The sequence below is a fragment of the Kwoniella shivajii genome, chromosome 10, assembly GCF_035658355.1.
Source record: "Kwoniella shivajii chromosome 10, complete sequence".
Lineage (NCBI taxonomy): Eukaryota > Fungi > Basidiomycota > Tremellomycetes > Tremellales > Cryptococcaceae > Kwoniella > Kwoniella shivajii.
The window spans coordinates 1,262,445-1,290,414 of NC_085917.1; the positions used below are offsets into that span (position 1 = coordinate 1,262,445).

At 44.1% G+C, this 27,970-nt stretch overlaps 9 protein-coding genes across 9 annotated transcripts; 4 read left to right on the forward strand and 5 right to left on the reverse strand.

The window, feature by feature from the left end:
- Positions 1–1,411: 1,411 nt before the first annotated feature.
- IL334_007351 (uncharacterized protein) lies at positions 1,412–2,095 on the reverse strand (the record flags this gene model as incomplete). Its single annotated transcript, XM_062939041.1, has 1 exon — positions 1,412–2,095. One exon carries the CDS (start codon positions 2,093–2,095, stop codon positions 1,412–1,414), a length of 684 nt encoding a protein of 227 aa, XP_062795092.1.
- A 628-nt stretch (positions 2,096–2,723) lies between these two features.
- IL334_007352 (uncharacterized protein) lies at positions 2,724–7,191 on the reverse strand (the record flags this gene model as incomplete). The annotated part of the gene is made up of 3 exons (XM_062939042.1): positions 2,724–5,006; positions 5,077–5,838; positions 5,887–7,191. The coding sequence occupies 3 exons, from the start codon at positions 7,189–7,191 to the stop codon at positions 2,724–2,726; spliced, it is 4,350 nt and encodes a 1,449-aa protein (XP_062795093.1).
- Positions 7,192–8,024: 833 nt separating this feature from the next.
- IL334_007353 (uncharacterized protein) lies at positions 8,025–9,428 on the reverse strand (the record flags this gene model as incomplete). The annotated part of the gene is made up of 1 exon (XM_062939043.1): positions 8,025–9,428. One exon carries the CDS (start codon positions 9,426–9,428, stop codon positions 8,025–8,027), a length of 1,404 nt encoding a protein of 467 aa, XP_062795094.1.
- Positions 9,429–9,929: 501 nt separating this feature from the next.
- IL334_007354 (methylthioribose-1-phosphate isomerase) lies at positions 9,930–11,631 on the forward strand (the record flags this gene model as incomplete). Its single annotated transcript, XM_062939044.1, has 7 exons — positions 9,930–10,036; positions 10,103–10,565; positions 10,663–10,813; positions 10,901–10,998; positions 11,078–11,181; positions 11,306–11,478; positions 11,555–11,631. The coding sequence occupies 7 exons, from the start codon at positions 9,930–9,932 to the stop codon at positions 11,629–11,631; spliced, it is 1,173 nt and encodes a 390-aa protein (XP_062795095.1).
- A 441-nt stretch (positions 11,632–12,072) lies between these two features.
- IL334_007355 (uncharacterized protein) lies at positions 12,073–16,290 on the reverse strand (the record flags this gene model as incomplete). The annotated part of the gene is made up of 3 exons (XM_062939045.1): positions 12,073–14,349; positions 14,430–15,033; positions 15,137–16,290. The coding sequence occupies 3 exons, from the start codon at positions 16,288–16,290 to the stop codon at positions 12,073–12,075; spliced, it is 4,035 nt and encodes a 1,344-aa protein (XP_062795096.1).
- A 408-nt stretch (positions 16,291–16,698) lies between these two features.
- Positions 16,699–18,541, forward strand: IL334_007356 (uncharacterized protein; the record flags this gene model as incomplete). The annotated part of the gene is made up of 9 exons (XM_062939046.1): positions 16,699–16,838; positions 16,956–17,245; positions 17,325–17,446; positions 17,500–17,605; positions 17,706–17,796; positions 17,874–18,016; positions 18,077–18,182; positions 18,254–18,308; positions 18,401–18,541. 9 exons carry the CDS (start codon positions 16,699–16,701, stop codon positions 18,539–18,541), a joined length of 1,194 nt encoding a protein of 397 aa, XP_062795097.1.
- A 175-nt stretch (positions 18,542–18,716) lies between these two features.
- IL334_007357 (uncharacterized protein) lies at positions 18,717–19,564 on the reverse strand (the record flags this gene model as incomplete). The annotated part of the gene is made up of 3 exons (XM_062939047.1): positions 18,717–18,938; positions 19,027–19,339; positions 19,422–19,564. The coding sequence occupies 3 exons, from the start codon at positions 19,562–19,564 to the stop codon at positions 18,717–18,719; spliced, it is 678 nt and encodes a 225-aa protein (XP_062795098.1).
- Positions 19,565–19,984: 420 nt separating this feature from the next.
- IL334_007358 (uncharacterized protein) lies at positions 19,985–23,953 on the forward strand (the record flags this gene model as incomplete). The annotated part of the gene is made up of 4 exons (XM_062939048.1): positions 19,985–20,039; positions 20,146–20,252; positions 20,349–20,789; positions 20,861–23,953. The coding sequence occupies 4 exons, from the start codon at positions 19,985–19,987 to the stop codon at positions 23,951–23,953; spliced, it is 3,696 nt and encodes a 1,231-aa protein (XP_062795099.1).
- An 852-nt stretch (positions 23,954–24,805) lies between these two features.
- IL334_007359 (uncharacterized protein) lies at positions 24,806–27,352 on the forward strand (the record flags this gene model as incomplete). Its single annotated transcript, XM_062939049.1, has 7 exons — positions 24,806–24,967; positions 25,204–25,338; positions 25,485–25,573; positions 25,664–25,790; positions 25,868–25,920; positions 26,010–26,148; positions 26,255–27,352. The coding sequence occupies 7 exons, from the start codon at positions 24,806–24,808 to the stop codon at positions 27,350–27,352; spliced, it is 1,803 nt and encodes a 600-aa protein (XP_062795100.1).
- Between the last annotated feature and the right edge of the window lie 618 nt (positions 27,353–27,970).

Below are 27,970 nucleotides of genomic sequence, written 5' to 3' on the forward strand. Positions count from 1 at the left end.
GGAAGATACAAAAATGGTCAGACGCCGTGAAGTTCTTAAGACTGGGGATATGAACCATAACCTGACGACACGAATTGTGTGAACGTAATCATGCATCAGAGAAAATAATCAAGGCTACTATATGAAGGAGAATGGCCTAAACGAGGTCAAGACAATTTGTGGGTCCGTTGTTAAAATCACTGTACTGTTTCCTCGCTTTACAAAACCGTGCTTCCTCTTGGTATTGCAAAAGCCCTCCCAGTACTAGTTACCGTTGGAGTCATTGACAGTATGGTCGTCCGAAGCGGATGATGTCAAACCATTGATCTGGGAGATCTGAGAGTGCTGATCACGTCTCGGAACTCCAATGAAGCGACCGTCTCGCGATGTTACTTGGCTCGAATATGACAGCTGACGAATCCAATCGGCTAGATTATTGCCAAGTAGAATATACTCGTATTGAGCCGAGTCTTCCCATATACCTCCGGTCCTGCAAGGCAAGATAGAATACCAAGATTTACCACGTTGGTCTTGAACTGTCTCCATGACGTACTCCTGATTGTCGCCTAATTGATCTTTCATGCCAGAAGTGGGCGTATGTGAATTGTTACTATCAGAGAAGACGGAAGAATTAGAATTAAGATTAAAATGCAATTTGGTGCCAAAATTAGCGGCCTGACAGACGGTAACACGGCCGAATAGAGTATCACGCGGTGAGGTAAGGTGGATAGTCGGAATCAGTGATTCGTCACTGTCGGTTCGGAGATGTGTAGTTGCCGCGGACATGATAGAAATAAGCTTCTGGTTGGCTTGGGCTGACAAGAGAACAAGATGTTTAGATGAGGATATGATGAATTGACAGAAGCGCGTGTTTGTACTGACCCGGTGTCGTTCATGATGTAGCTTGCGCAGAGACTTTTTGCGCATTGGTCTTCGAAGTTCACTCAAAGGTAGAGTGAAACTCGTAAATGAAAGGAATGTCAACTCGATGGTAGGTGTTTGTTGCCACATTGATCAAGCGGTCAATTGCCCCGCAAGCATCGGAAATGGACAAAGTCAGAGCACACTGTATATGACATGTCTTTCAGAACATAAGGAAATAAAACGACTGTAACGAGCAAAAGGGGGTGAGAAGGGGGGGAGGGAGGGGGGACAGGGGAGGGGGGAACCAGGGGGAGGAGTAATGAGAAGGGAGTACGAGAGGAGGGAACGAGTGAATGGATAGGAGAAGGGGTGTGAGGAAAGATGCAGGAAGGAATGGGGATAAAAATGGGGGAAAGGAAGGCAACGTATCACACTACCAGTACAGTATATAATCATCCAGCCCGTCAAGCTCGACGTTGTTCAATAGGAGCAGTTCTTGGCTCTAAATACAAGAGTGAGGACCTGATCCAGACCACCTCCTGAACTAGGTAGACAACCCAGAAGACCATCATCCGATTGAATAGATACCCACAAGATAATCCTCGAATGTTCTTTCGGCGAATTGGGGATCCTTGAGGATCATGCCTTGCATTGTACCTGTCCAAGTGACTTCACTGCCACCTGTGTCTCTAGATTTCTGGATGGCGGCGTCGAGTCCGGTGTCAAACGTAATTAAGCTGATGTCAGTATTCACTTCATCAATTAAATTACTGATAGCTTCATGCTCCAACTGTGGCTGAATACTATAACCATCACCAAATTCAGTGGATCGACAGAAGCCTCCAGTATACCAGTTGGTTATTTGCTTTTCCTTTGCAACAACCCTGTATCCGCTGGGGGTTAATTCCTGTGTTTTCTTGAACGTGTTGAAAGTTTGGTCCTCCTTTGGGGTATAAATGTGATCTGGTGCTCGTCGAAGATTCTTCCAAGAGAAGCTGACGAAATCTGTGAAACCTCCCGCAGTCTTTTGTGGAGCATCGTCAGGGATGTAAGCTTCTTCGCCTGACTTGATTGCCGCAACGGTCAGTTGGACCGGAATGCTATGAACTTCACAAGCGCCGAAGGTAAGAACTGTGTCGGGATTTGAGAAGTCGTCATCGAGGTTAATTGGTCTTGGTAGCTCCAAGTCGGCTGAGGCTTCGGAGGCAGTATAGTGACTGATCTCCGGGTCTTTAGGATGGACGTCAGACATGATTAGGTGTCTGTATCGTTATAAGTGGACGAAATCGACGAAATCCAGGACGCAGCTGGAAAGGGAGTGGCTGTGGATGGTAGAGGTTAAAGTTGTCTCAAGATTGATTAGAGAAGTGACGAATGAACTACTTTGAGAAGAATATTAGGGGGTTTTTATACCATGCTGATTTATCAGTTCTATGGCCTTCTCGAGGCTCTCAGACGTTTTGCGACAAAACCGGAAGAAAGGATAGTGTATGACGTATTGTGCTTCCTTAGAGAAAAGCTCGTCTGCACCGTATGGAGGAAGACCCTCTCAGTAAAAGGAAGGTGAGACATATTGATCGGGAATGAAGGGAGATCACTTAGTGGAGCAGGACCCCTCCTATATTGTGTCTACGGTATGTCAATCTGCCAGACGTAATGATAAAGGAGAATGCATTCGTGACGGACCGTTCATATTTCTCGCTTTTTGACGAAAGTCATCAAAAGAAAAGAAAAAATCTGACATCATACTTTCAATGGATTGACAGCACAGCCTCTTTGCAATAGCCCACAGAACGCATGGGACACCAGTACCTATGACAATACGTACTGTAGGTAGGAACGTTGCATACCAAGAATAACTCGTCGTAGTCTCATCACTCTCAACTCCTATCTGCCGTCTGCGCTTTACTATTCTGATCTCGATTTCCCCCTAGTCGTGCAAGCATTCCTAGCGCTCTCGTAAAGCCAATCCCTGCACCATTGCTATTCGCACCTGACGTACCAGCCGCTCGTTGGTCCACTGTCCGAGTCCTTTTGATAGTCCTACCTTTTTGTTGACTCCCACTTCTTCCCAAAGCTTGACTTTGACCATGTTCTCGACTCCTCAGCGGAGATTGGAATTGATTCTGTGTATTCTGAGCTGCATTTGCCTTTTTGGGCGTTTGCATCTGTCCTATGCCGAACTGCCCTACCCAATCACCGATCATAGTTTTTGATCTACCGCCTCTTGGACCTCCCAAATCGATTGGTCTATCTTGTTGTCCAGCTTGAGCAAACTGGTCTCTTCTCAATCCATTCTTTTCCGTTGAGTACGGCACGATCTTATTAGCTCTTTCATCTCTCCTTGCAGCACGTTGCCTTCTTCTTTCTTCCTTCTCTCGCTGTATAGCTGTATACCGTTCATCACCTGCTCTCCTTGATGTTTTCACTCCAACCTCCTCCTTACGAATTGGAAGAATAGGTTGATATCCTGATCTGTCAATTTTAGAACGAGCATTCTCTTTGACTGCTTTCGAAGTATTGAAGATACTTCTGGTCTCTCTTGGAGGTCGAGGAGCAGGATAAGGTAAGTTCAGATTTCCATTCCGTCTTGGAGCATTATGATATCTCGTCTGATCATCTGGACGAGTGTATATCATTTTATCCCAAAAATTAGGTTGTCTCTCTCTTCGCGAGTAAGCTCCTCTAGTGTTATACAATGTCGTTCCAGGCGCATTCCGATGAGCATTTGGTAGATAGCCAGAGGGTGATATCGTTGGTCCTATTTGAGGCATGAGGGCCCTTGGAGGTAATCCAGGTTGAGGTACCAGTGTTGGTGCTCGACCTGGCATAACGTCTTTTCTCCAATTTCGGACAGTCACACTATCATCTGGACCTAGATTGTCTTCTCCGAAACCGTGCTGTGTTGGTCTTCGAAACATCTTCTGCCACATTGAGGGTTTTTGCTCATTCCTATTCCGGTAATCCCAATATCGCTGTTGTGGTATTAACCGAGAATGCCCGTCCATTCCCATTGTTTGAGGTGGATTCTGCTGTGAGATATGAGGTAGTTGATGTGGGGGAGAAGGTATGTCATCATCTGAGGGTGGGTCAACACTTTCCCTCGCAGGACTAGACTGATCATTAGGTAAAGTCGGTTGTCCCACACCTTGAACGGACCGATATTGTGCATCGTGCCAAGTAGGTAAGCCAGGTTGAGGATAAGTCAATGGAGGCGAGAACATGTTGTACACTTGAGGCATGGCAGCTGCATATGCAGGTAGAGTGGCACCGGAATAATAAGGGTTATAGAATGGTGCAGGACCTGTATGATGTTGTTGCTGTTGCTGTTGAAGATGTGATGTGAACAGATCATTCGGCGAGGGCGATTTGATGCTTTCACGCTTTGGCGGTGAAGGAAACAACTTGAGCCGTTCTTGTTCTGCCAAGGGATGAGATTGTGCAGCTTGTGGAGGTAGATCAGCGGGATATGTCGTTTGAGTAGACTTCCCCTGTGATTCTTCTGCTTTGGATCTACCTGTCACTCGAGTCATCAAGCTTGATGTCTTGGCAGGTAGAGGCGGAGGTCTCTCTCCATCAACAATACTGAGCCGCTTTTCCTTAGGAGACCCTCTGTCTGACTTTCCACCGTCCCTTAGCCAGTTAAGAGTCACTCTAAGTCTACCTCTCGATCCAGATGGAACCTCAAAAGAAACGTGATCGTCATCCGATCGTAGAGACCGGGAGATTTGACCAGGGGAGAAGTGTATGTGAGGATGATTTTTTGGCGCTCTATAGGAGGTGGAGTTAACAGGATCATTGGCGAGATGAGCATCCGATTTCATATGACTAGATGACGAAGCTTGTACAGCAGCATCAGGAATCATGGATGAAGGTTGAATTAGTTGAGCAGGTGAAGTCATCAGCGGAGGAGGTGGAGCAGGAGGTGAAGCAAGGCTAGGTGCAGGAGCAGAAGGCTGTGTATCGGGTATTGACCTGGCTGATAGTATAGCTGTAGATGGTGGAAGGAGGATAGCAGCTGCTCTTGTGCCCGGAGGGGAGGGAGGTATCGACCGGTTTGACCTGGCTTGGGGAGTTGTTTCTGTCTTAATGATCACGGATGCTGGAGGAGGTAAGGTTTGGACCATAGTAGAGACTACTTGATCGTCGATCGCTCGAGATACCTACGGCGCATCATATCAGAACAAATCCAAATCCAAATCCGATCAGCGATTGAGAAAAGGCCAGACTCACTATGATGCTTGTAGGCTCTGGACTTGAGAATAGAGTGGCGCCATTGGGAGGAAGGGGATACATGCTCGGTTCAAAATGCGCTGTTAGATCACCTACTGAGGGGTCCCTATGTCGTCTTCCAAAGGAAGTAGATTTCGTCAAGCCGTCAACAGAGGATTTGGGAGTAAGCGCAGGACGAGGAAGAGGCATTTGTCGCCTGTGCGAGAGCGGTGTCCGTCCTAGCTCCAACTTTGTGAACGCAGAAGGAGTTGTCAAATGTGTTGAAGGAAGTGGAACATTCCGAGGTGAATCGAGAATCGATTGTGGTGGAACAGCAGACGATGCCCGGGACCGTTGTGTACCTGTTTGTCCTGTTGTAACTGGAGGTGGGATCCGATTAGCTCGCAGAACAATTGCTTCTGTCGAAGCATCCCTTGTCGGGGGACCTGACGAGGCGAAAGCTGTTCTTGCAGAGACTGGGATCCTAATTGTTTCGGCACGAGACGACGCAGTCATGGATAGTGGCAGGGGTTCTCGAGCTGCTCGGATGACTGTCGCTTCCGATGCTGCCGGGCTGTTTAGATGCGCCTGTTGCTTGCAGGGGATATTGGATTGATTTTGGGAAGATTTAGTAGATCCGACACTCATGGTTGATATCTGAGACTGCGTGGGCGCAGATGGCGGTAAGGGCTGATTAGCAGCTTTCAAGATCGTTGCACCCGATGACGTTTTCGGTCTTGCGGAAGGAGCACCAGGGATAGGGATAGGAAGATGGTTTGAACTCTGTATAACATATCAGTTGACCGCGGATGGAGGAGAACAAATACTGACTTGATAGTGATGTTCTCTATGATCTGAGATATCACTCGTCGATGGTACAGTATTACTAGCTATAGCCCTTGCAGTCTGACTTTTATTTCCCTCAATTTGGCTTGCGATTTTCTCTGGTAGCGTTTCACTTCTTACAGATGGGGGTGGAGTACCACTTCCAGCTGATCTTTGACTAACCTTTGTTTTGCTACCTTCTCTGGTTCTGCCCAATAATGAATCTAGTCTACCTGTCGTCAATTGAGAGCTTGTAGTTACTTTCGGGGGAGCATTAGTCTCGGCTAACAGATCCAGCGGTAAGGAGAGAGCGGAAGTGATATATGCTTCCCTTTCGGCGTACTTCGCAGACAATGTAGGTGAAGGCACGATTTGTTCTCCAGGGATCAACAATGCGCTTTTTTTTGAGGAATGATGTGATCCGACTTTGCTTTCGGAAACTGATTGCGAGACCTTTGCTGATGACGGTGGACAAGCAAGGAGTGGCGTTGGAGCTGGGCGTGTTGGATTGCTAGTTAACATGGGCTTTTGAGTTGTATAGAAGGCGGTAGACAGGTTATTGTTTCTGGATGGGGCTTGTGGGACGAGAACGCCGTGATGGGATCGGATCGGATCCTGAACTCCAGAAACAGTTTGAGAAGGAGACTTTTGAGATGTCAGAGGCTTCTGAGTAACTGATTTACTAGTAGGGGGTTGGGCTTCGATGTGGAAGGTGGTGGGGGTCTTGGACTTTACCAGATTTGGTTGAGACTGATTTACATTCTGAGGTGGAAGCGGCCTTTCGGACAAGGGAGATCGAGCAGTTGATACTACGATTGTAGCCTGAGATGGAGAAGTAGTGAAAGTATCGACAGTCTCGACTTTAGCTTTTAAAGCTTTGTTGGACACTTTTTTGGAGATCCGAGATGTAGGTGGAGGAGGAGCGGGAGGTTCAGCTTGTGGTCTTAATTGACTTGTCGTTGTAGCCCTTGCGGTCTCCCAGGCTCTTTCGATGATTGTAGTAGGTATAGTTCCACATTCGGAAGGTTCACGCCAATTCCAATCTGCTGGTCCTACTCCTACACTTTCCCCCAAGTGCACACTGCCGCCTTTACTGTTCACCCCAATCTTAGGCTTGGTCACTTGTTTCACTGAAATCTCCTGTCTCCACTTCTTATAATCTCGGTAACGACGATGCCAAGCCTCTACATCTTCAGGTGAAAGATCTTCGTACATGCTCCCTTCAGAGTATTTCTTAGTAGGTTGCTTTTGATGAGGCAATGGAATAGGCGCGGGAGCGGGTGCAGGTGGAACATTGTTTGGTGAAGACATGGTGAACAGACGAGTCAATGTGTGGTATGAGTTTGTTTTGTGGGAGTAGATATGTTATGATATGCTGGGTATGAGACTATAACGCTGATGGCTGACTAACATTTTTAGCGGCGACTACATTGTCATTTGATCTCTTTTTGTCTCAACTTACAAGTGATAGCTGAAGATGAACACGGCAGATCTCGATGTCGCTGCTAGAGCGTACGAGTGATGTCCTCCGCTCGTGTTGAGGTGGCTCCTCTCCCGTATTGAACTGGAGATGCCAAAGACGGTAAATGTAAAATCCGGTTACTGGATACCTATAATGTTGTATTTAAGCGCACGCAGTCACCTACAATATGGGTTGATGTTATGCGATGCGACGAAATGGGTGCGTGACAAGGTTTGCGAGGGATAAGGGTAGTAAAAGGCGTGTTTTTGGGTGTATGGATATGTGTGTGAATCCGATGGTAAGATGTAGGGGGCTCAAACCTCAGATCTTGCATTTGGAACATTTTATATAGCTTATTTCGTCCACTTCTTACGATCATTGTTGTGTTTGACGATATTGCATGGCTCCTAGTCAAAGAGTGTTGTTGAACTTGAAACCGTGTTTGTATTGTGAATAGTCAATGAATGTTTTTATCGATGTTAAACTCTTCTTTTTCACAATAATCGTTATTATCTTGTTGTTTCAGACCTTCTGTTCCTGAAAATATAGATGGTCTGTGCGTCGAAGATCCTCATGCGAGATTGGAGATAGCTCGAACCATCACCATTAATAGATCTGTCCAATTTATCCACTTATATGGCAGGTCGTCGAGATGAGCTCTGAAGTAGACCCAAGACGAAGATTACTCCTGCGCCGATGCAGTGGTGTCATCTAACCAGACCCATGTACTCGCACAACCACCCCATAGACCCTTAATCAACCCTTCAACATCCACTCTCTCCAATATGTTCCTATCGATTTGATCACCTAACGCTAGATTACCATGTTCATTCCATCCTCCACTGAACAGAGCATCCTTGTCTCCTTTCTGAGCATGAACCAGTAAATGTTCTGTTCCAGCAACTATCTTTACCACTTTCCAACCTTCTTCTAATTCCACTTTACCTCTCGCGGACCCTGATCCTGCTTGCGTCCCTCGAAGGAGTTGAGAATGCGTATTTGATCCTTGTGAGTATAGACCTTTTGAAGTTAAGAAATATGATCCACCCCAAGTAGCTGCTATACCTATTACGCCATCTAACTCGTGTATACCACTTATTTGCCCTTTGAGGTCGCTGCCCCAAGCCAAAAGCCTTCCGTTCGAAAGTAAAGCAAGAGTATGCGATGCGCCTAGTGAGATATCCAGTATCTTCTCTCCTTCGGGGATAGCTAAGTTGATGACAATAGGTGGCGAAGTAGCAGATCGAACAACATTTGACTTTCCCTTGCCCTTACCCTTTCCGTTTGAGCTCGATCCTCCATCTACTTCGCTGTTGATGTTTTTAGACAGGGTTGAGGGATCTAATTCACCTTTCCTATTCGTACCCCATCCCGCTACCCTTTGACGACCATTCTTATCGGAAATGACAACGATAACATGTCTTTGCCCACCTCTGATGATTTCAACTTTTTCTCCTTTCTTCAGACCCAGATTGACTACAGTAGAGTTCTGAGATGCTTGGGAGATTGGTATTTCTGCAGGGGCGTTGAGCATTATCGGAGACGAGGACCCTAATTCACCAAAATCGTTCGATCCGCTCGATACTACTATCTGATCAACCTTCTCTTCTCGCTGGGTAGGAATGGCTGATGACCCTGATGATGATTCCACACGTTCTGGTTCAGATTGAGGGAAACATGAGATCCGTTGATATACCACTATACTAGTAGTCCACGTTGAAGCGATCTTGACCGGTTCCCAGTCTCCCTCGACAGTACTTGACTTGATTAAACTGAGCGGTTTCCACCTTGATTCTGGTTTGATGTCATCCCATAACGCACATCGCGGTCCGAGTTGTCCAAATGTATTGGTTCCTGCTCCAAGTAAAATATTCGTCGATTTCTCCCTATGAACAGTATCAGGAATAGTTAGGAGAAGTAGTGAATGGGCTGAAGAGGACACAAGATATAGTATGTTACATGAAGATGGAAGTGACGGCAGCGAGGGATGGTATATTGTGGATGTGAGGAAAGATACATCATCAGGATGGTTCAATGCTAGATGAGATGAAGTATTGGATCCGCAAGCCAGCAGAGTAGGAGCCATGTTGTTGGTAGCTTGATCTCGCTCGAACCCAGATGAACGTTATTGACTCCCTTGATTGGTTTTCAGGTTCAATTTGACCGCTATCACATTCATTCATGATCATCATCCATCCATCCATCCATCCATCCATCTGATATCATAACATATCTTCAACTGAATATTGATGTTCTTTGTCAACGCGTGGGGCTCCAATCAGAGGGAATTTACACAGTTGGAGTGGCAATTTCATTACAAATCATTACAAAACACTACAAATAGTTTCCATGTCCCAAGTGAGGGTTTGTAATGCTCATTAGGAAATTCCCTTCTTCATCGTGCCTGAAACATGTTGTGATTCCAGAAAATGTCGAGTGAAAAAAAAGAAGGAAGCTCGAAACGTTCTTGGGATGCATACCACCTTCTCACTGACATATCAGCATCACTTCTCTCAACGCTATCACACTTCGCGACTTCGACTCCGCTATCACTGACACGCTATAACAAATCATCTTCATTGACAATATGGTAGCCGCTGCACCTTCAGGCAAACAGCCTTTGCCAGACATGATGACTTCGATCAGAATTGATAAATCTGGTCAAGTTGAAATCGTTGATCAATTACTACTTCCGTGAGTGACGACTCGAGACTCGCAAGATGCAAGATTATAGCTGACCCAATTGATGTATGTCGACAGTCACTCGGTCGCTTGGATCCCTATTTCCACTCCTGAAGAAGCGTTTGATGCGATCAAATCAATGAAAATCCGAGGTGCACCTGCCATAGCTTCACTTGCGGCTTTATCCCTAAAATCATATCTATCATCTTCGTCCAGACCCTCTTTCGCTTCAGGGGAAGAAGCAGTGGAATGGGTATCGAAGACATGTGATTATCTACAATCATCAAGGCCTACCGCTGTCAATCTCGGTGAAGCAATGGATCGAATTAGAAGTACATTGAAACAATCAACTGGAGCTGACCCAGAAAATGTTGTGGAGAAAGTAAAGAAAGTATGTGAGGATGTGCATGAAGAAGATTTGGAAAGGAATATGGAGATGGGTAGATTAGGTGCTGAGTGGTTATATAAGAAAAGAGCTGGAAATGGTAAAAAATCATTGAAAGTCGTCACCGTTTGTAATACAGGTAGTTTAGCTACTTCTGTAAGTTCTTTACTCGAAGAGCTCTTATCAGCTTGCTCATTAGTTAGCCTTTTCGAATTGGGATACCAGAAAACTGACATCTTCATCTTTGTATCAGGGTTACGGTACTGCCATCGGAGTCATAACAGCTTTATTCGAAAATGATCAATTGGACACTGCATATTACGCACAGACAACACCATATCATCAAGGATCAAGATTAACAAGTTTGGAATTAACCACTCTGCAAATACCCGCTTGCATGATTTGTGAGTGAACCTCCAACGATCTAGGAGTGACCAGGTGTTAGACCTTTGATACCAGACTTGTTAACTAATCTTGCTTCTTCGATTTAGGTGATACAATGCTCGGTTCATTATTCCAACATGAAGATATCGACGGTGTGATCGTTGGTGCTGACCGAGTCGTTAAAAATGGTGATACAGCTAATAAAGTGAGTTTCTTCAATGGTTTTGCTGCATTATCCCATTTGGTGGTATGGAAACCTGCTAAAAGGATCGTAACTTACTTAGATCGGTACATACCAAGCGGCAGTCTTAGCTCAAAGACATAGTATACCTTTTATGGTTGTAGCTCCAGTGACGACCATTGATCTTTCACTATCTACAGGAGCAGAGTGAGTGGAATTCCTCCTAATGCGGCAAATAGTGCCTTTTTCCTGGTCAAGTCAGCACTCACATCCCTGACCTGAACATGAAATTCCTTCGCTTCTACACATACTGACAAATTGTCTGTCACAGCATTCACATCGAACACCGACCGTCTGTCGAAGCCACACAAGTAAGAGGATTGAACGTTGAAACTGGAAAACTCAGTGTAGTCAGAATAACACCTGAAGGTGTTGGACAAGGTGATAAACCTTGGCAAAGAGTTTACAATCCTTCATTTGATGTTACACCAGCTGAACTCATCAGTAAGTCTTGTCGTAATGTCACATGCAAAAGTGCTTTGTCAAGTCAGAGCTGATATTGACTCCTTTTCTTTTTCAGGTTGCGTTGTCACTGAAAAAGGAGTCGCGGAGAGAAAACAAGGCGAGAAGAGTATTGACGTCTCTTCAGTCTGCTAGACAGAGCATAAGTGGATAGGATGTTAGATTTATACAATCCGCAACCATGTGTATAGAGATTAGATGTATATATATATATAAGTCCAGAAAATGAGCATTCAATACTACCAATGAATATAAGTCTCAGCTGTGCTGTGGCGATTAGCAGTAAGGTCTGATTGATCATTTACTTCATTAGTCATAAAAGATGCATCAAGGTCGTACTGTATAAATGAGACATATCAAACCAAGACGAAAGAAACACGGGTATAATCCGTTTAAGAGACATCAAGATACAGGACCACAGGTAAGATCATAAATGACAAATCGCCAAGACAAATGAACAGCGAAGCGATACTTAGAAAGTAGAATACCATGAACCTCCTTCGAACAGGACAGGTGTCTATCCTCTCTCTCTTTCATCCCCTTCTGCCATAACACTTTGACAGGCACACATTGATCTCATACAGGCGATAACAGTTCAACGTATTCTTTTGGTGGTCTAGCAGGTAGAGGTGGAGGCGGAGGTGCATCAGAGTCAATTTGAGCTGGAGGCCGATTTTGAATTTGAGTTTGTATTTGAGTTTGAGAAGCTTTCGCTTTTCCAGCTTTTACAGTTGGATCTCTCATCAAAGGTGAATCAGGGGGAGATACAGTTGTATTTCTAGATATTAATCTTGGTGAATGTTTTTCAATACCTGTGTGAGTGGTAGTAGAAGTAGTAGTAGGAGAAGCTGAAGGTGTATTGACGGATGATATTAATTGTTGAGACGCTAAGCCTAAACTTGTTCTTGGTCCATTTACGTTTTTGACAAGTGATGGTGATGAGATTGGAGATGGTGAGGAATGCCTTTCCACAGCAGATGTAGCTTGTTCATATCTTTTCCTCATTATTTCTTTTTCCTGTTCAGCTGAAACATGTCCTGCATTCGTACTTTGTGTATCTGTATGAGTACTTCCTGATGCCATGGGAGGTGAGGATGGTGTATCGAAGGCAGGTAGAGAATCCACTGGTGGAGAATCCACTGGTGGAGAATCCACTGGTGGAGATAAGATAGGAGGTAGAGAATCAACCCTGTCAACTGGATCTGCGAATGGGTTGTTTCCTGATTGTACTCCTGATCCTGACCTGGAACCAGAACCGGAACCAGAACCGGATCCTAACCTCGAGTGATTGTTTGTGGAAGCGTTTTGTACTTTATCCATAGCTTCATAATACCTTTTCATCTGTTCTTTTTCATCTCTTGCGTTCAAAATGGATCCAGAGGGTTTGGCATTCATTGGAGTCGAAGCCGATGGGATTTTTGCAGATTGCGGTTGAGAGGGTGATCCATTAGCTAAAGATACTTTTTCTTGAGCGTCATAGTATCTCCTCATCTGTTCTTTCTCATCCATTCCATTTGGTGCGACATTTCTAGGTGGCGAGTTTTCAGATTTGCTGTCTGTATAGGATGATGGTGATTGTACTTGTCCTTGTCCTTGTCCCTGAGAAGAAGAAGAAGCAGCAGCAACTTTATCTTGAGCTTCGTAATATCTTCTCATTTGTTCCTTCTCACTTATAGCACTACCACCAGGACCGGTACCCATTGAATGACGTGGTTTGGGTGACGAAGATGGTGTATTCACGGTGTTGGAAGGTCCAGCTACCGGAAATTGAGTTTGAGCTCTAGATACTTTCTCTTGCGCTTCATAGAACCTTCTCATCTGTTCTTTCTCATTAGAAGCATTGATCACTCCACGCATACTTCCATTGCTACCCGAATCAACATTGTAAGGTAGACTCATACCATCCGAGCCTAATCTCTTGGATAGTACGCTATTTGTACCTATGCTAGTCATTCTTCCAGGACTCGTGTTCCCACCACTGTCACTACCAGTGGCGTTTTGCGCTACAGCATCCTGCGCAGCATAGTATCTCCTCATCTGCTCTTTCTCGCTTAGCCCACTTGAGATACCTAGTCCAACATTCGCTCTAGGCCTGATTGCCGATGAACTGGATTCGGACGCATGTATAGCTTCGTATGGTAGTGGGTTATCATTCGATTGAGATGGTTGAGAAGGGGGTGTCGGATTGAGTTGCTGGATTATACTGGAATGTCTGTTCGGTGTGCCGCTCATAGTTGAAGACGATCCTACACTTCCAGATTCTGAGCTCATTCTCTTTGACATTTTGGAAGTAGCTTCTTCGTATCGTTTCCTTTGAATCTCTTTCTCTTCAGCAGCCGAGCTGAAGCCTTGCTTCTCAAGTGGCGGTGAAGCGACTCTATTAGACACTGAAGGAAGTGAAGTTATAGTCGCTGCTGGTGATGCAGGAGTAGAATTTGATTTTATTGACGAGCCGTTGGTGTACTCAGAGACGGGTCTTGTAGGTGCGGTATATTGTTGTTTAGGTTGTGCAGGAATTGGGGGTGCATATTCCGGTGGTGGAGCTTCTTCTTCATCTAGATTTGGTATCTTCGACGACGGTGAAGAGGCAAGAGAAAGTGATGATGGGCTTGGACCAGCCAAGCCAACTTGATCCAATGAAACTCCTAGACCAGTTTGAGCGGATATAGCTTTTGTCCTAGCTGATTCGTACCTGTCCCTCTGTAAGTGCTTCTCTTGCTCTGCGGAGAGGTAGAATGAGCTTGGAGGAGGAACGGATGGTCGTGTAGATACAGATCTGGAAGCCAAGCCTGAAGGAGGGGATTGCGCTGTTGAGGTCGAAGGTACAATTGGGGAAGTTGGTGTAGTGGTGTTCTATAGTGGTTCGCGTGTTAGCTTCGGCCTAGCCTATCCTGAGGGGAAGGCAACGTAAAGCTGATTGTGCGTGTACTCACATCACTCGATGTCGGACTTGCCATAGTACCTCCTCCGTCTATTCCAGGAGAAACCATAGCATTCTTCAACCCATTATCCCACCTTCCAAAAGTTGCCATAGTAGCCGTTGAGTATCTGCTAGCATTATCATGTCCAACATCACTCTGTGCATATCTTTCGTGATCTCCTGAAGATTCAATCGTGGGGGAAGTAGGTGTGATACTCCTTGGTCTGGCAGGTTGAGGGTTAGGAAACAATACTTCGCCTCTTCTATGTCCTTGGCCTTGTCCTTGTCCTTGTCCGTGGGATAAAGGCATGGTGATGTATGGCCTATGACTCTGACCTGGTATCAAGCCGAATTCACCTGGGCCTGAGGTTGTCGTAGAAAAAGTGTTAATACTATTCAATGTATTACCCGAAATATGACGTTGAAAGTCTTGTCTAGGTATGAACCCTTGCTGTTGTGAAGATGTACGGGGAGGCGTGAATGCTGTGGGTGGATATGGTGTACTTCCAGGAGGTAAGTCAGGTTGACTTCCAGAGAAAGGAGTCGAATCTATTGGAGGTGGTTTTGGTGGTGGTGAAGCTGGTTTAGGACATAAAGCTTCTACATAACCTATATCTCTACAAGTTTATCGATTGCACTCCAGTCAGCTTTACGTCCCATATCCATCGTCGTGAATGTAATGTGATAGATAGAATGGAGATGAAAGATGTCAAAACTTACCTAACAGCATTTTCAGCATGAGTTTTAGAATATACGCCAACAGTATAAACTATTCCATTTACTTGTATCTTATCCTTTATACCTTCCATTACAGCTTTGACTTCCAATTCATAACTGACCTTGAGAGATCTTGCATTCGTAGTTGTTGATTGAACTCTATCAATCAACATTTCTATCCTTGCAGATCTCTCTCCACCCAAATTGATCTTTTCGTCGATGGCAGCTTTGACTGTAGCCACAGCTCTAGATCTCGATATTGGATTAAGCATTGATTTCCTTTTCTTATCCTTTACATTGGTATTGCCATTAGGTTGTGTAGGTGGTGGTGATGGAATAGAAGTGATGATTTCATACATTGTGCATTCGAATCCTTTTAATTTAAAAGGTTGTGATTTTGTCGATTTCAAGCTAGCTGAAAATTGAATTTTATCACCTGAACCAAATGCCCTATTAGGTCTCGAAACATTCAGAACCAATTGTCCGTTATTGTTAGACGCAGTTGTGGCCGTAGGAGTTTGTGGTTGATCGTTCGACGAAATGGTACTGGGTATTTGATATATAGGCCAAGTTGAATGTAATTCATGTTTGGTTATTAGTATAGATTCAGATATCTTCAATATTGGATAAGATTCCTTTTTAAACATCCCACCTTTTTGTCTATAACATAACGCAGCAACTAATTCATATTTTATACCTGAATCTTTTTGCAATTCTATTGTGGGTGGTATATGTTCAGGTAAAGGTAAGAAAAACTTGAAATCTGATGTTTCGATTATTTCACACTCGTCTCCGTTTCCATTTGTTGTTGATGTAGATGTTGATTTTGACACTGATGTTGATGTTGCGGAAGAAGACGAAGAAGAAGGTTTCCATAATGTTTGAATATCACCTATGTGTTCCCAAACTAATTCATGATTACCATTATTATGATTATTGAAAGAACCACCTCCGGGAAAACCAGGAGGTAATATCTCATATTTCCTTATCTCGACTCTGACCCATTTAGCTTTCACGGGTGTTGTACCCACCCTCAATTCCAACGTACCATGTACACCAGCACTCTTGCGATTGCCCGATGCTGGAATACCAGGATATCCTTGGATGAAAGGTAGATGAGGTGGGGCTCGCAGTGATAATCGAGCTGGGTGTGACATTGTTTGAATTATATCATCTGGATCTGGTCAAAGAGGGGGAGTGAGTCGGAAGGAATCAAGATAAATCACAGAGGCGGTCAAGTTTCATGTACATCGGATGACGGATAATACTGATTTGATACGTGAGGGAGGAATGTCAGATATATCACAATGTTTGCTCGCTATCTGTTTGTCCGTCATCGTTACCACAAGTTCACAACAACGGAGATCTGTGCACATCTCCGTGTTTATACTCCAATCTCAGATCCATCGGTTGAATTGAAAGACCGGGTTTCAATGCATTCACTTACTGTTCAGAACTAGAAAAGCAAAGCAACAATCCAACATCTTTACAAGACAGCAGACTCAGAACAAAGAACAGGATCGGTATTCGCACATAGGTTCTGGAATAACTGCACTTAAAGCACCATGTCGGAAGCTTTCCGAAGGGCAATGGCGAATAAATTACCTCAATTACCTCAGACCAAAGCTCCTTGGGCTGAAGAGGATGAAGAAGAACAAGAGGAATTGGAGGAAGAAGGAGACGATTTGGGGGACTTGCATGCCGCGTGAGTGACTTTCGATGATCATCTCAATGAGCTCGACAAGCTTTCCCAACATCATGGTCTCTCTTTACGTGTGTTCAGTCTGCTTATACAGATTGAGCTAATACGTTTAGATGACAGACTACCACCCGCGACAAAGTACGGTTCGACAGATCTATCTCCACTCTCAGCCTCCCTTTTTTTCTCCCAAGCATTAGAGGTGAACCCTTCATCATCTTCGTCGACTACCTTCCGAGTGTACCTCAGTCCGCCAACCGTATCGACTGGAAACGGGAAGGGGAAAGGAACATATTTGATCTGTCATCACGGAGCAGGAGCTTCTGGTTTATCTTTCGCTGCTTTAGCTAAAAACGTTACTGAGCAAAGCAAGGGTGAACTGGGTGTACTGGCTTATGACTGTAGAGGTCATGGTGAGCTCCTTATCAGCTCGCATCAACTCACAAGGGAGGTACAATAGCTGATTTGAACTGCATTGCAACGATTTGACAGGAAAAACAAAGACTGATTCGAAAGAATCAGACAGAGATCTATCTCTACCTACACTGTTGAATGATCTCCTGGGACTGATAGAACACATCTTTCCAAATACATCTGACGCACCGTCCTTCATCGTAAGCTATATCACGCAAGTTTCGGTGGACCCAAGCTTATTTTTGAACCATAGTTACTTGGTCATTCAATGGGTGCTGCACCTATATTATCTTCCGCGCCGATACTACAAAACAAGGGGTATGCAATCTCTGGAGTAGTAGTACTCGATGTTGTTGAAGGTATGTTATCTCTCTCATATGTACAGTAACCCTCCTGTGATTTTGACTTTGATCTACCGGGAGGTATTGACTAAATTGGGTTGCACTTGGGGTGAAACAGGTACCGCTATAGAATCACTTCCACTGATGAAGACTATACTTGCTCAAAGGCCCAATGATTTCAAATCTGTGATCGATGCTATACATTGGCAGTAAGTAGTATATTTTAGTTGCTTTTTCAGCCGTATAGACCATCAATGCTGATTGAATTACGACGTGCGTCGGATAGCTTAACATCACATACGATTCGTGATACTGAAGCTGCAAGGGTATCGGTACCTTCCTTCCTCGTTCCCTCGATGATTGATTCTGGGCCAGGAGGGAAACAATTGTGGAGAACGGATTTATTAGCTACTGGACCATATTGGGAAGGTGAGTTAGCATTGTCTTGTTACTGATGCCAGAAGGGAGCTGATGGAATGAGATGAATAGAATGGTACACAGGACTGAGTAAGAGGTTCTTAAAAGCTAGATGTGCTAGATTACTGGTATTGGCTGGACAGGAAAGATTAGATAAAGAATTAATGGTTGGTCAAATGTGAGTTCACATCGAGTTCCGAAATCTCCTAAGAAAGCGAATTTGGAAGCTAACTAACTGAGATTATGCAGGCAAGGTAAATTCCAGTTGGAGGTAATGCAAGATACAGGTCATTATTTACATGAGGTGTGTATCCTTGAAACCTCAATGACAGCTCTCCTTCTTGTATTTGAAGATTGGATAGATCCTTTCGATCTTGGCTAATATGCCTATGATAGGACGACCCATCATCACTGGCTTCCACATTGATCCAGTTTTGGCGAAGAAACACTCGGATTCTAGTGTTACCGCCCAAGATCGGTCAACCTGGTGTACCCGGTCTCAAGGGGAATGTAGTGAAGCGTGTGGGAGAGGCGTAGGTGACTCTGTGCCTATTGAATCAGATACTATGGACACTGTATTCGATTACTATTTGAACTCACGAGCAATCGCCTGCCTGATACAGCAAGTGATCTTTGCTATTGTACACCACAGTGCATTATAGCCTTGTAAGGTACTTCCTGATCACTGTGCTGGAGGCTGAAATCGTATTGATCATGTCGCTAGTCTAGTCTTACTTGGTCGAGGAGTGGAATCTTCCAGTTCCGTGTCCGCTTCATCTGTGAATCCTACTTCATCTTTAGTGTACCTTTCTCCGTTCCAAGGTAATACACTTCCTCGATGTAGTCCATTGATTGGCGGTGGCCTTGAACTCGATATGTGTATAGCTTGCAGAATCAAGGGTAGAGGCTTGAGGTAACTTGAAGAGGTTTTGACCTATTCCGGGAAGATTAGTATTCTTCTCCAGCATGACAGTGGTAATCCCCTTGATCTTTATGAATGCACAAATAAATTGAACACATACTTTTCTTACCATTTTCGAACCATCACCTTCTAACCAGCCGACCAGACTAACCCATTCACCCCTTGACAGACTCAACATCTCTCTATTGACGTAATTCCCTTCCTTGCCCGTCATCATTACTGGAGAAGGTGGTTGAGGATTGCGAGAATACATGGAATCCTGAACAGCTGAGATATCTTTGACGGAAGGACTTTGACCTAACAACGGTGTGGAGATATCCACCAAAATAGTTGGTGAGGGTGAATTTGGAGTTTGAGAGTTAGGATAAGAAGTTAAGAGCAAGAGTGATGTTGGAGAATGAAATGCTAGTATTCTACAGAACACGTATCATCAGCTCATGTCAGTTTGTACTGAGCGTACAGATGGAAACAGAGGTTGAAGTTGAGATCACTTACTGTCCTACGAAACGGAGCTTCCTTCCTCCGTGTGTAGGGGATATCTCATTGAGAGGTAAAAACAAAGCTGAAGCGATTAGGTCTGATGGGGGACGAGGTGGTGTTAATGTGATTAGCTGAGGAGCAGTGTCGCCATTGATCATGTTTAGTGATTCAAGATCTCCATAGAATTCCAGTTGCTAATCTGAAGAATAATTCGAAATGGAAGAACCAAACATCTCTTTTAGTTACAAAGGACCTAGAAAGTCGCGTCAACCATGGCGGTCATCTCCGCTTATTATGAAACCACGGGGTTGGATGTGGCACGTGGCACATCTTGTCAGGGTATATGCGTCATTCCAAAAAGAAATCAAAAAGAAAAAAAAGACAAACACGTTGGAAGATATCATTGAACAACTACTCTCATTCGAATGCAGACATGTTATAAAGCTCACGACAACCAACGATACTCAGTCGACTTCAGTCCAGCCAACACAACACATCCAGACGAGCCCTGGTACCACTCGACTTGAATCACGCCACTGTCCCATCCGTTGAGACAAGGGTTCATACCCAAGCCTGACATGGCCACTTCATTTGCCGATGGTGATGCGGGGCCATTGGATGACTACTTTCGGGGTGAGTAAATAACGTATTCCTGAACATGCGAACATATAGCCTCGGGCCGGCCAAATGTCCATCGCAGGACAAGTTTCATGAGACACTGATGAGTTCCTTTCTATAGATGAAGGTGATGATACTCCGAATTCTGTCACCAAGAAAGGTCAAAATCTAAGTATGCAGATGGAGATGGAACATCTTATAGACCAAATGGATGAATCTGGTGATATAGTAAGTCCCTGTCCTCATCGTTCCTCACCTCACCTCACCAAATAACGATTCGACTTGTCCAAAACCCTAGACAAAGCTTACATATCTACTAAATAGACATTGGTGAATCAATCTTCTCCTATCAAAGGATGGACAGGTGTGCTGCCTAATACTGGAGGACCGAGTAACAATATTCTTGTCCCAGGAAAATTCCCTTCTCCGAATCGAATGACATTTGAAGTTGAATCATTCGCAGAGAGGTTCAAATATCTCATTTGCTCTTCTGGTCTGTTAGAAAAAGATCATGTCCCCGCTTCGATCGTTGGATTGGATACTGATTCACCTTTAGAAGATCAAGCGAATCATACGGATCAGTGGGATATTCGAAAGGTCTGGTTGGCAAATGGAAAAGAGAGATGGGATCTATTATTAGCTGGAATGGCCCTGCTACTGGGACTTATTCTGAGTCTAGGGGTCCTCAAGGTGCTAGGATTTGGAGTAATGGTGCTAATCGGCGTAGGATGGTATAATGTTGTTTATACGAAATCATCAGACAAAGTGAGTCTCCCCTCCTGTGATTAGGCTAGATCCAACCTGAGAGCTCGAAAGTAGTCTGACCCCTTTATTAGTCAGCAGTCGTCGTCGCACCAATCTCTTCAACCGTCGACACGCCTCAATCACAGGCTCTCGATTCTCTCATCAAGTTCATATCTCACTCTCATGCTCTCAATACCACCCTCTCCACATCGTTATCACTCCTTGACCCATACCCATACAATATCCATACTCATCACTCACTTCGAGTAACGCTCTATCGACTAACGGGAAATATGACAGACCATCTTGCCACAGCTACATCCACTCTCCTTGAACTGACAGATAGAAAGGAATTAGCAGTCTTGGGTGAGATGTATGATATTCCAGTCGTTGGATCATTTTTTTATTCACGTAGAAATCGAAATATATCAGACACCTCAAGTGAAGAAGGAGAAGCAGAAGGATTACTACATCAATCTCAAATTGATAAACCGAGATCTACCAAAAGACCTGAAATACCTCATCGACCAAAATCGAATCCTTCTCCTACAAGACAGACTCAACAAACATCTTCAGGGCCCACTTGCACCTCATCATCACCTTTAAAAGCATTATATACCCATCGATCGTCATTCTCATCGCCGAATCATCGGCAAGATAGATTTACTCAGATACCCGATAGGACTCCCAGGCTTTCCAAGAGAGCAAGTGTTGAGAGATTGAGGGATACTTGGTCTCATTCTCCTAGACCTGAGAGACCCTATTACGAGAGACGTATCACGGAAGCTGATGAGGAGGAAGAAGAGGATGAGGAAGATGAGGGAAAGGAAGAGGAAGAAGCAGAAGCAGAAGCGGAATGGAATAACTCAAGATCTTCCGATCAATCAATGTCAAGTGATGATACGCCAACTTTTATCGTCAATCCAAATTACGACAAGGAAAGCGAGATAACGTCACCTAAATCACCGGGTTTAGGAGTTACGATACCTCGTACGCCAACATTGACTCAGGGAACACCAAGAGGTACTTCATCTCCATTTCAACATATACCTTCACCCCTTTCCCGACGTCTTTCAAGCGCAAGTGAACGTCTTCAACCTTTACGCACCGCATCATTAGTCACTCCTTCAAGATCAGTCCCTGGCTCGACAACCCTTCTCCCTTCTCCTTTTGATAGAGAACCACCTCCTTCCTCTGCTCCTTTACGGGCAGCGTTATCTCTAGATCCAGTCTCAATACCTCATTCGAAACGAAGGAGTTTACAGAACATGCCATATTATCATTCTTCTGATGATGATAATGAAACCACAAGCCAAAATCAGATGTTAAGTTCCTCAGGATTGACAAGAACTAGATCAATGCCTTTATCAGATTTACAAGCCTTGAGATCAGCTTCTACTGCAGGAGGAAGTAAATCTAGAAGATCATCTTTTAATCCTTCATATCCAGGATCATCTGGTGCTGCCACAGGCTTAGGAATAGGAATTGGTTATCCCAGTTCCTTCACACTACCATCACCGTCCCCATCTGCATCAATGTCCATCTCCATGATTAACAAGAGATCAAGTTTAAATACATCACCGCCACCTTCACCCAACCCTTCGTTCGATTTAAGAAGGGTAGAAAGTCTCTCTCCACTGACTGTACCAGCGTTAAAAGCTAGTTGTTTAGGAATGCATCTGAAAAGAAGAAGATTGGCGTGTTGTTTATTAGGTCTGAAATTTGGTGAAGATGACACATATTGGAAAGAAGTCAAGTCGGTCTTGGATAATTTGATAAAAGGAATGTTGGAAGAAAAACATTTATTGGAAACACTCTCTAAAGAAAGCGAAGTTCAAGACAAGGTTTTTAAGTCTAGGTCACCACAGGGAACAAAATCTATCTCAACTTCAGAAATTTCAGAAACGAATCGATGGTCTGCAGAATCGATTTTCCCATTCATCAGAAATGATTTTGCGCCTAGAACAAGTAGCGAAGCCAATCTAATGGATCACATCGATAGACTTGGTTTAGCTTTGACCGAAACGTGGAAAGAACTATCATCCACAAGAGCAAACTTGACGAATGGAGAAATGGTTAGTATGCTTGAATGGACGAAAATAAGGGGCAAATTAGGTGATATATTTAGAGAGTGGGAAAGGGGGAAAGATGTTTTAAACGATATCTACTCGCAACTTCAACCCCAGTCTCAAGACGAAGCTGACGATACATTCAATCAAGCTAATTCAAAGAAAGAACAACAGGGAGATAGTGAAAGTAGAGAAGATTCACCTATACCTGATTTTATCAAATCTTGGAATGCTTTAAAAGAAGAAAATAATTCAGTTCAAAATGATCATGATACGTCGCTTGATCAACGAAATGGTGATGCGTCGCATCAACAAGGTGAAATAACCGAACTCTTGCCTCCTGTAGGTAGAGATATGATCTTTGAAGCTACTTCATTACCCCTTTCAGAAGAGAAGACTCTACTTTCCACATTGAGTAGAGAAGAAAGAATTAAGTTGTCTAAAGAAGCTAGAGGTAAGGGTATATCTTTGAAAGATTTACTTGGATCCCAGAGTGGACAAGATGGAGATAAGATGGTACAGGAAGAGATGAGGAAGAAAGGTGGATTGGTAGTTGATGAATTAAGGAATGTCATTGGAAGTATAAGGAAGCTTAAAGGAGGTGAAAGTGATGATAGAGCGGTTGAAAACGAGGAGGTGAAAGTAGAAGAAGATGAAAGTTCTGAGATCAAGATTGATCGACTTCAATATCAAGAGAATCTGACTATTTTAAGGCCATTATGGGATAACATGAATATCGTCAATGTTAATGGAACGAACAGTCTGACAAGTGATACACGAAACTCGATTCAGACGACCATACAGGACGGATCAAATGACCTCGACACAGAATTCTGGGATGGTAATGATGTCAAGAAATACGATATGGACGTTGAACAGATACCGTTCGAGGCAAGCTCAAATGGACACATGAATGCAACTGCAAACGACAACGATGTTATGAATGGCAACCACGAAGACGTTGAACGAAATGAGATTGATGGCAATCATGAAACGATATCACGTACGCATCCGATTTCAAACAATCCCTTCGCGTTGGATCTAGGAGAATTACAAAAGAATCTTAGGTCGAAGGTAGAAAACGGGAAGAATCATGAAGATGACGTTATAGAATAAACGGAAATAGGGTCATGTTGTATTGAAATGACATAGTATACTGAGACACGATGTATACGTATCTTAGGTGGACCTATCAAAATATTATAATGGCAGATCGAACGAATCCGAAAAAAGTGCTACCCACCTAAAGCACTACTGACACTTGTCATAGTACTGATACTGTACTGATCCTGCAAATGCGTCTAATGTATCCTTCCTTGAGACAGACACACAACCACAGGAACGTCGAAACACGAATCCAGACTCTGATACTATCGTTGAGGATAGGCACCTTCCTTTGTCGTAGGGGAGTGATAGTTATAATGCCAGGGATAAGGAGATGATTCTGCAGATTGCTGACCGGGGACAGAATGTTCTTAAAGGACCTCTTTACATGAAACGGTTTTATGGAAGGTATGATGAATAGATGATATATCAAGGGGATAGGGAGATATGATATAAAGGAGGTTTTTTTATATTTTTCTGTTTGTTGATCGAATTGAATTGAAACGATTATCAAGGTTATACAAATTGCGAGATGTTCTCTTTCATTTCAATGTGATTTGCCCACTTTGCTTTAAATTGGATATCGAATATCAGAATATTGTCTGGCAAAATCAACAAAGATCAAAGCAGAACAGAAAGAAATCCCAGCACGAGTTACAGCGTTATCATACTCTGAACAGAGATTGATATTCTACCAGGATACAGGGGTTGATAACCAAATTGAACGGGAAAGTCAGTACGACGACATAGTCAACGAGTCCTGAAAGAACGGCATTGTTATATTGAGGTGAAAACCCAATCTAGCGAGCGATTTCCACGCCCCATTTGAGAAACAAAGAACCTCGATAGTCGATAGTTCACATGATGACATCGGCATTTCCATCTACATCTCCATCTTGGTCATTTTCAACGATACAAATCTTATTATTCACCCTCTACATCTCTCGAAATGTGATGGGACAATACATACCTTCTCAAGGTCATACAAGGGATATCAACAATAACACTTTGGGTGCTCGAGGTGAAGTGAGTTTTAGTCTCTTCTCTTCTTCGTGGTGATTTTCTGCAATTCGGTATGGCTCTCACTCTCTTTTCTCTGTGTTGGACTGTATCGGATTGAAAAGTGTTCACCGCCTGTCGCCATACTTGGTTGTTTTGGGCTGTACATCCTTTCAAATCGAAACGATCAAAGGATTATCTACATCTAACTTGCCCCGCCCCTAACCAAAGGATACTAACTCATACACTTTCACGTTTCATAGGATGACTCACAATCACAATCACAATCGAAAAATTTGTATTTGATGTCACACGATGACTTCTGTTTACTTGCACCATCCAATCCAGGAACCAAAATAAGTGAAGCTGGTCAAGATGTTGTCAGTTATTGTACCAATGTGAGTAGTTTTGTCTATGTGCCTAATCTCATCCTTTCGAAACCTACATGGACAACGTCTTTTCCACCTGACATATATACGAATTCACACACTGCCCGTGCCTATCAGGACATCGCTGACTAGTCCTAACTTATGATAATTTGCAGAAAGAACATAAAACAAGATTGATTCCAGATGGAACACTAAAAGGTGTAACATACGTCAAGACTCCTTCTTGGGTCCAAGTTAGTGGATCGTAAGTCGACCTGTGTTCCTCATGCTCGACAATTCCATTGTCATATAGATCTTACTGACTTACACTCTACTTCCGATTCGTTTGATCTAGAGGCGACTTTACCAAAATGAACATATCACCGAATGATTTTGGTGGACAATTCGATTCTTCAGAACATACACCTGAAGGAGCCACATTGAAAATTAGTACAGGCGGTGATCCAGCGAGAAATTGGGTTGTGAGTGATCGTCATTTGTCATGTATATCCAATCTTGAGATGTAAGATTATTCGCTGATTATCTTGATCCGTCGCAGACCATGATTTCAGCCGATACATTCTGTATGAGAGCATGTACTGGTGATCCAGCGTGAGTACATCCGTTACGATTCATCAATCTTGAGTACTGTACAGTACATCCTGATATCTGCTAATACTGTGACCGATCTCATCCCATAGATACTGTCCAACACAATACGATTCGTTGGGGTGTTATTTCCTTACCTCTAACGGAGTGGGCTGGGATGACGTTTGGCAAGATTGTGAAGGCGATGATGGTGATGCACCAGGTGTGATAGATGGGAAAACTTACACTCCTGTGAGTAACCTTCTCCTGATTCGGCACCAAAATCGATCACTTTCCAGTACCTCTTTTGATCGATCACCTCGATAAGAGTCAACTAAACCGGCTGTGCACGCGATAGGGAAACGGTCCAGATCCAACACCATCTATACCAGCTGTAAGCAATTGTCAACCTGGTTCATCCATATCAAGTGGTCAGACTGCTGCGGCAGGCTCAGGGTCAGGGTCAGGATCAGGCTCAGATACCGGTAAATCTGGCTCAGCTTCAGGTTCGGATGTAGCTTCAAGTGGAGAATCCACTACTTGGCTACCGGTGTCAACCTGTCTACCATGCACCGCGACTGCTGGATCAGGCTCGGGGTCTGAAGCAGCTTCTGGAGCAGCAGCGACTTCCTCAGCACCTAGAGAGGGAGGGGCCGAAGGTGGCGGTGAACCTCCCCAAGCTAGTGCAGCGGCTTCAAGTGCTGCACCACAAAGTGGCTCAAGTAATCCATTCGCTTCAGGATCTGGATCAGCTTCGAGCGCCGTGTCAGGTCCAGCATCAGCTGCAGGAGGTAGCTCAGCTGCGTCAGGATCTGGTTCTTCCGAAGCTGGTGGTGGTCAAAGTGGCGGAACAGAACAAGTTGGAGTGACCAAACTTTCTCCTCGATCCTTGTCAGTCTCCGCTTCCACTTCAACATCATTGACTAGCTCAGCTCATATCACGACGGCTCCTGAAGCCAGAGGCCACTCAGACGAAATGATGGCGAGGCAATTAGGGTATGGTTGGATGGACAGGAGAGATGGTGAAACCAGTACTTCTGGTGATCAATGCTGTTTCACAACTTGGACACCATCAGTAATCGGTGGAACCAGTCCTACGGGAGCTGCAGGAGGAGCTAAGAATGGAAGTGGCGGTTCCTCAAGCGCAGGTGCAGGTGCAGGTGGAAGTGCAAGTGCAAGTGGTAAAGCAGGAAGTGCAAGTGGTAGTGCAAGTTTAACAGGAACGAAGACTGCTCCAGCGACATCTGTGACGAGTGGTAGTATCGGAGGGAAGAACGGTACATCAAGTAATAACGGAACGACAGGTGTGAACGGTACGAAGGATGGTAACAACTCCGATTCGTCAAGTTACGGTAGAAACGATTTATGGATCATTGGTGGAAGTTTAAGTAAACTCTTTATTGTCATATCGGGAACTACGATGGGATTGGTCTTGGGTGGATTCACATTGATGTAGATCGAGTCTTGAGCTGAGCTCGTATAGTAGGTTTGAGATACATATATGTACACGATGCTTCTCTTTTAGTATGTGATATGCGATGATACTGTATACACTACGCAGTCGATCAGGAACGCCACCATCGTCATCTGCCAAACCCACGACATCCCTGTGGAGTTATTCGGCATTTGCTGTTCACTCCGCGTTGTGTGGCACTTTTCATTGATAACTGAGTTTCAGGGTTATGATTTATTTTCATACATATAACAATAATAAACACAGCAATTGGTACATGCAGTATCCCCCTTGTTGACGATTCAATCTCCCATCCCTTCCTTCATCATCATCCATTCCAACGACAAATCGACACTTCAAATTGATCATACATATTCTAACTCGAACCAACTGTCTTCAAAGCGAAGCATCAGGAAAGGGGACAATCCATCTAGCAGCAGCTTAGAGGAAATCACACCGAACAGGACAACATACATTAAAATCAAGACCGCGCTTGTTCCCTTCTCAACTCTAACACTTTAATCCTTCATCCTCTTCCCTTTCTACCCCGCCACTCATCACACTCCTTTCAACCCATCACCCCCTTCCCACCCTCAGCTCACAACAGTAAACAAACAACAC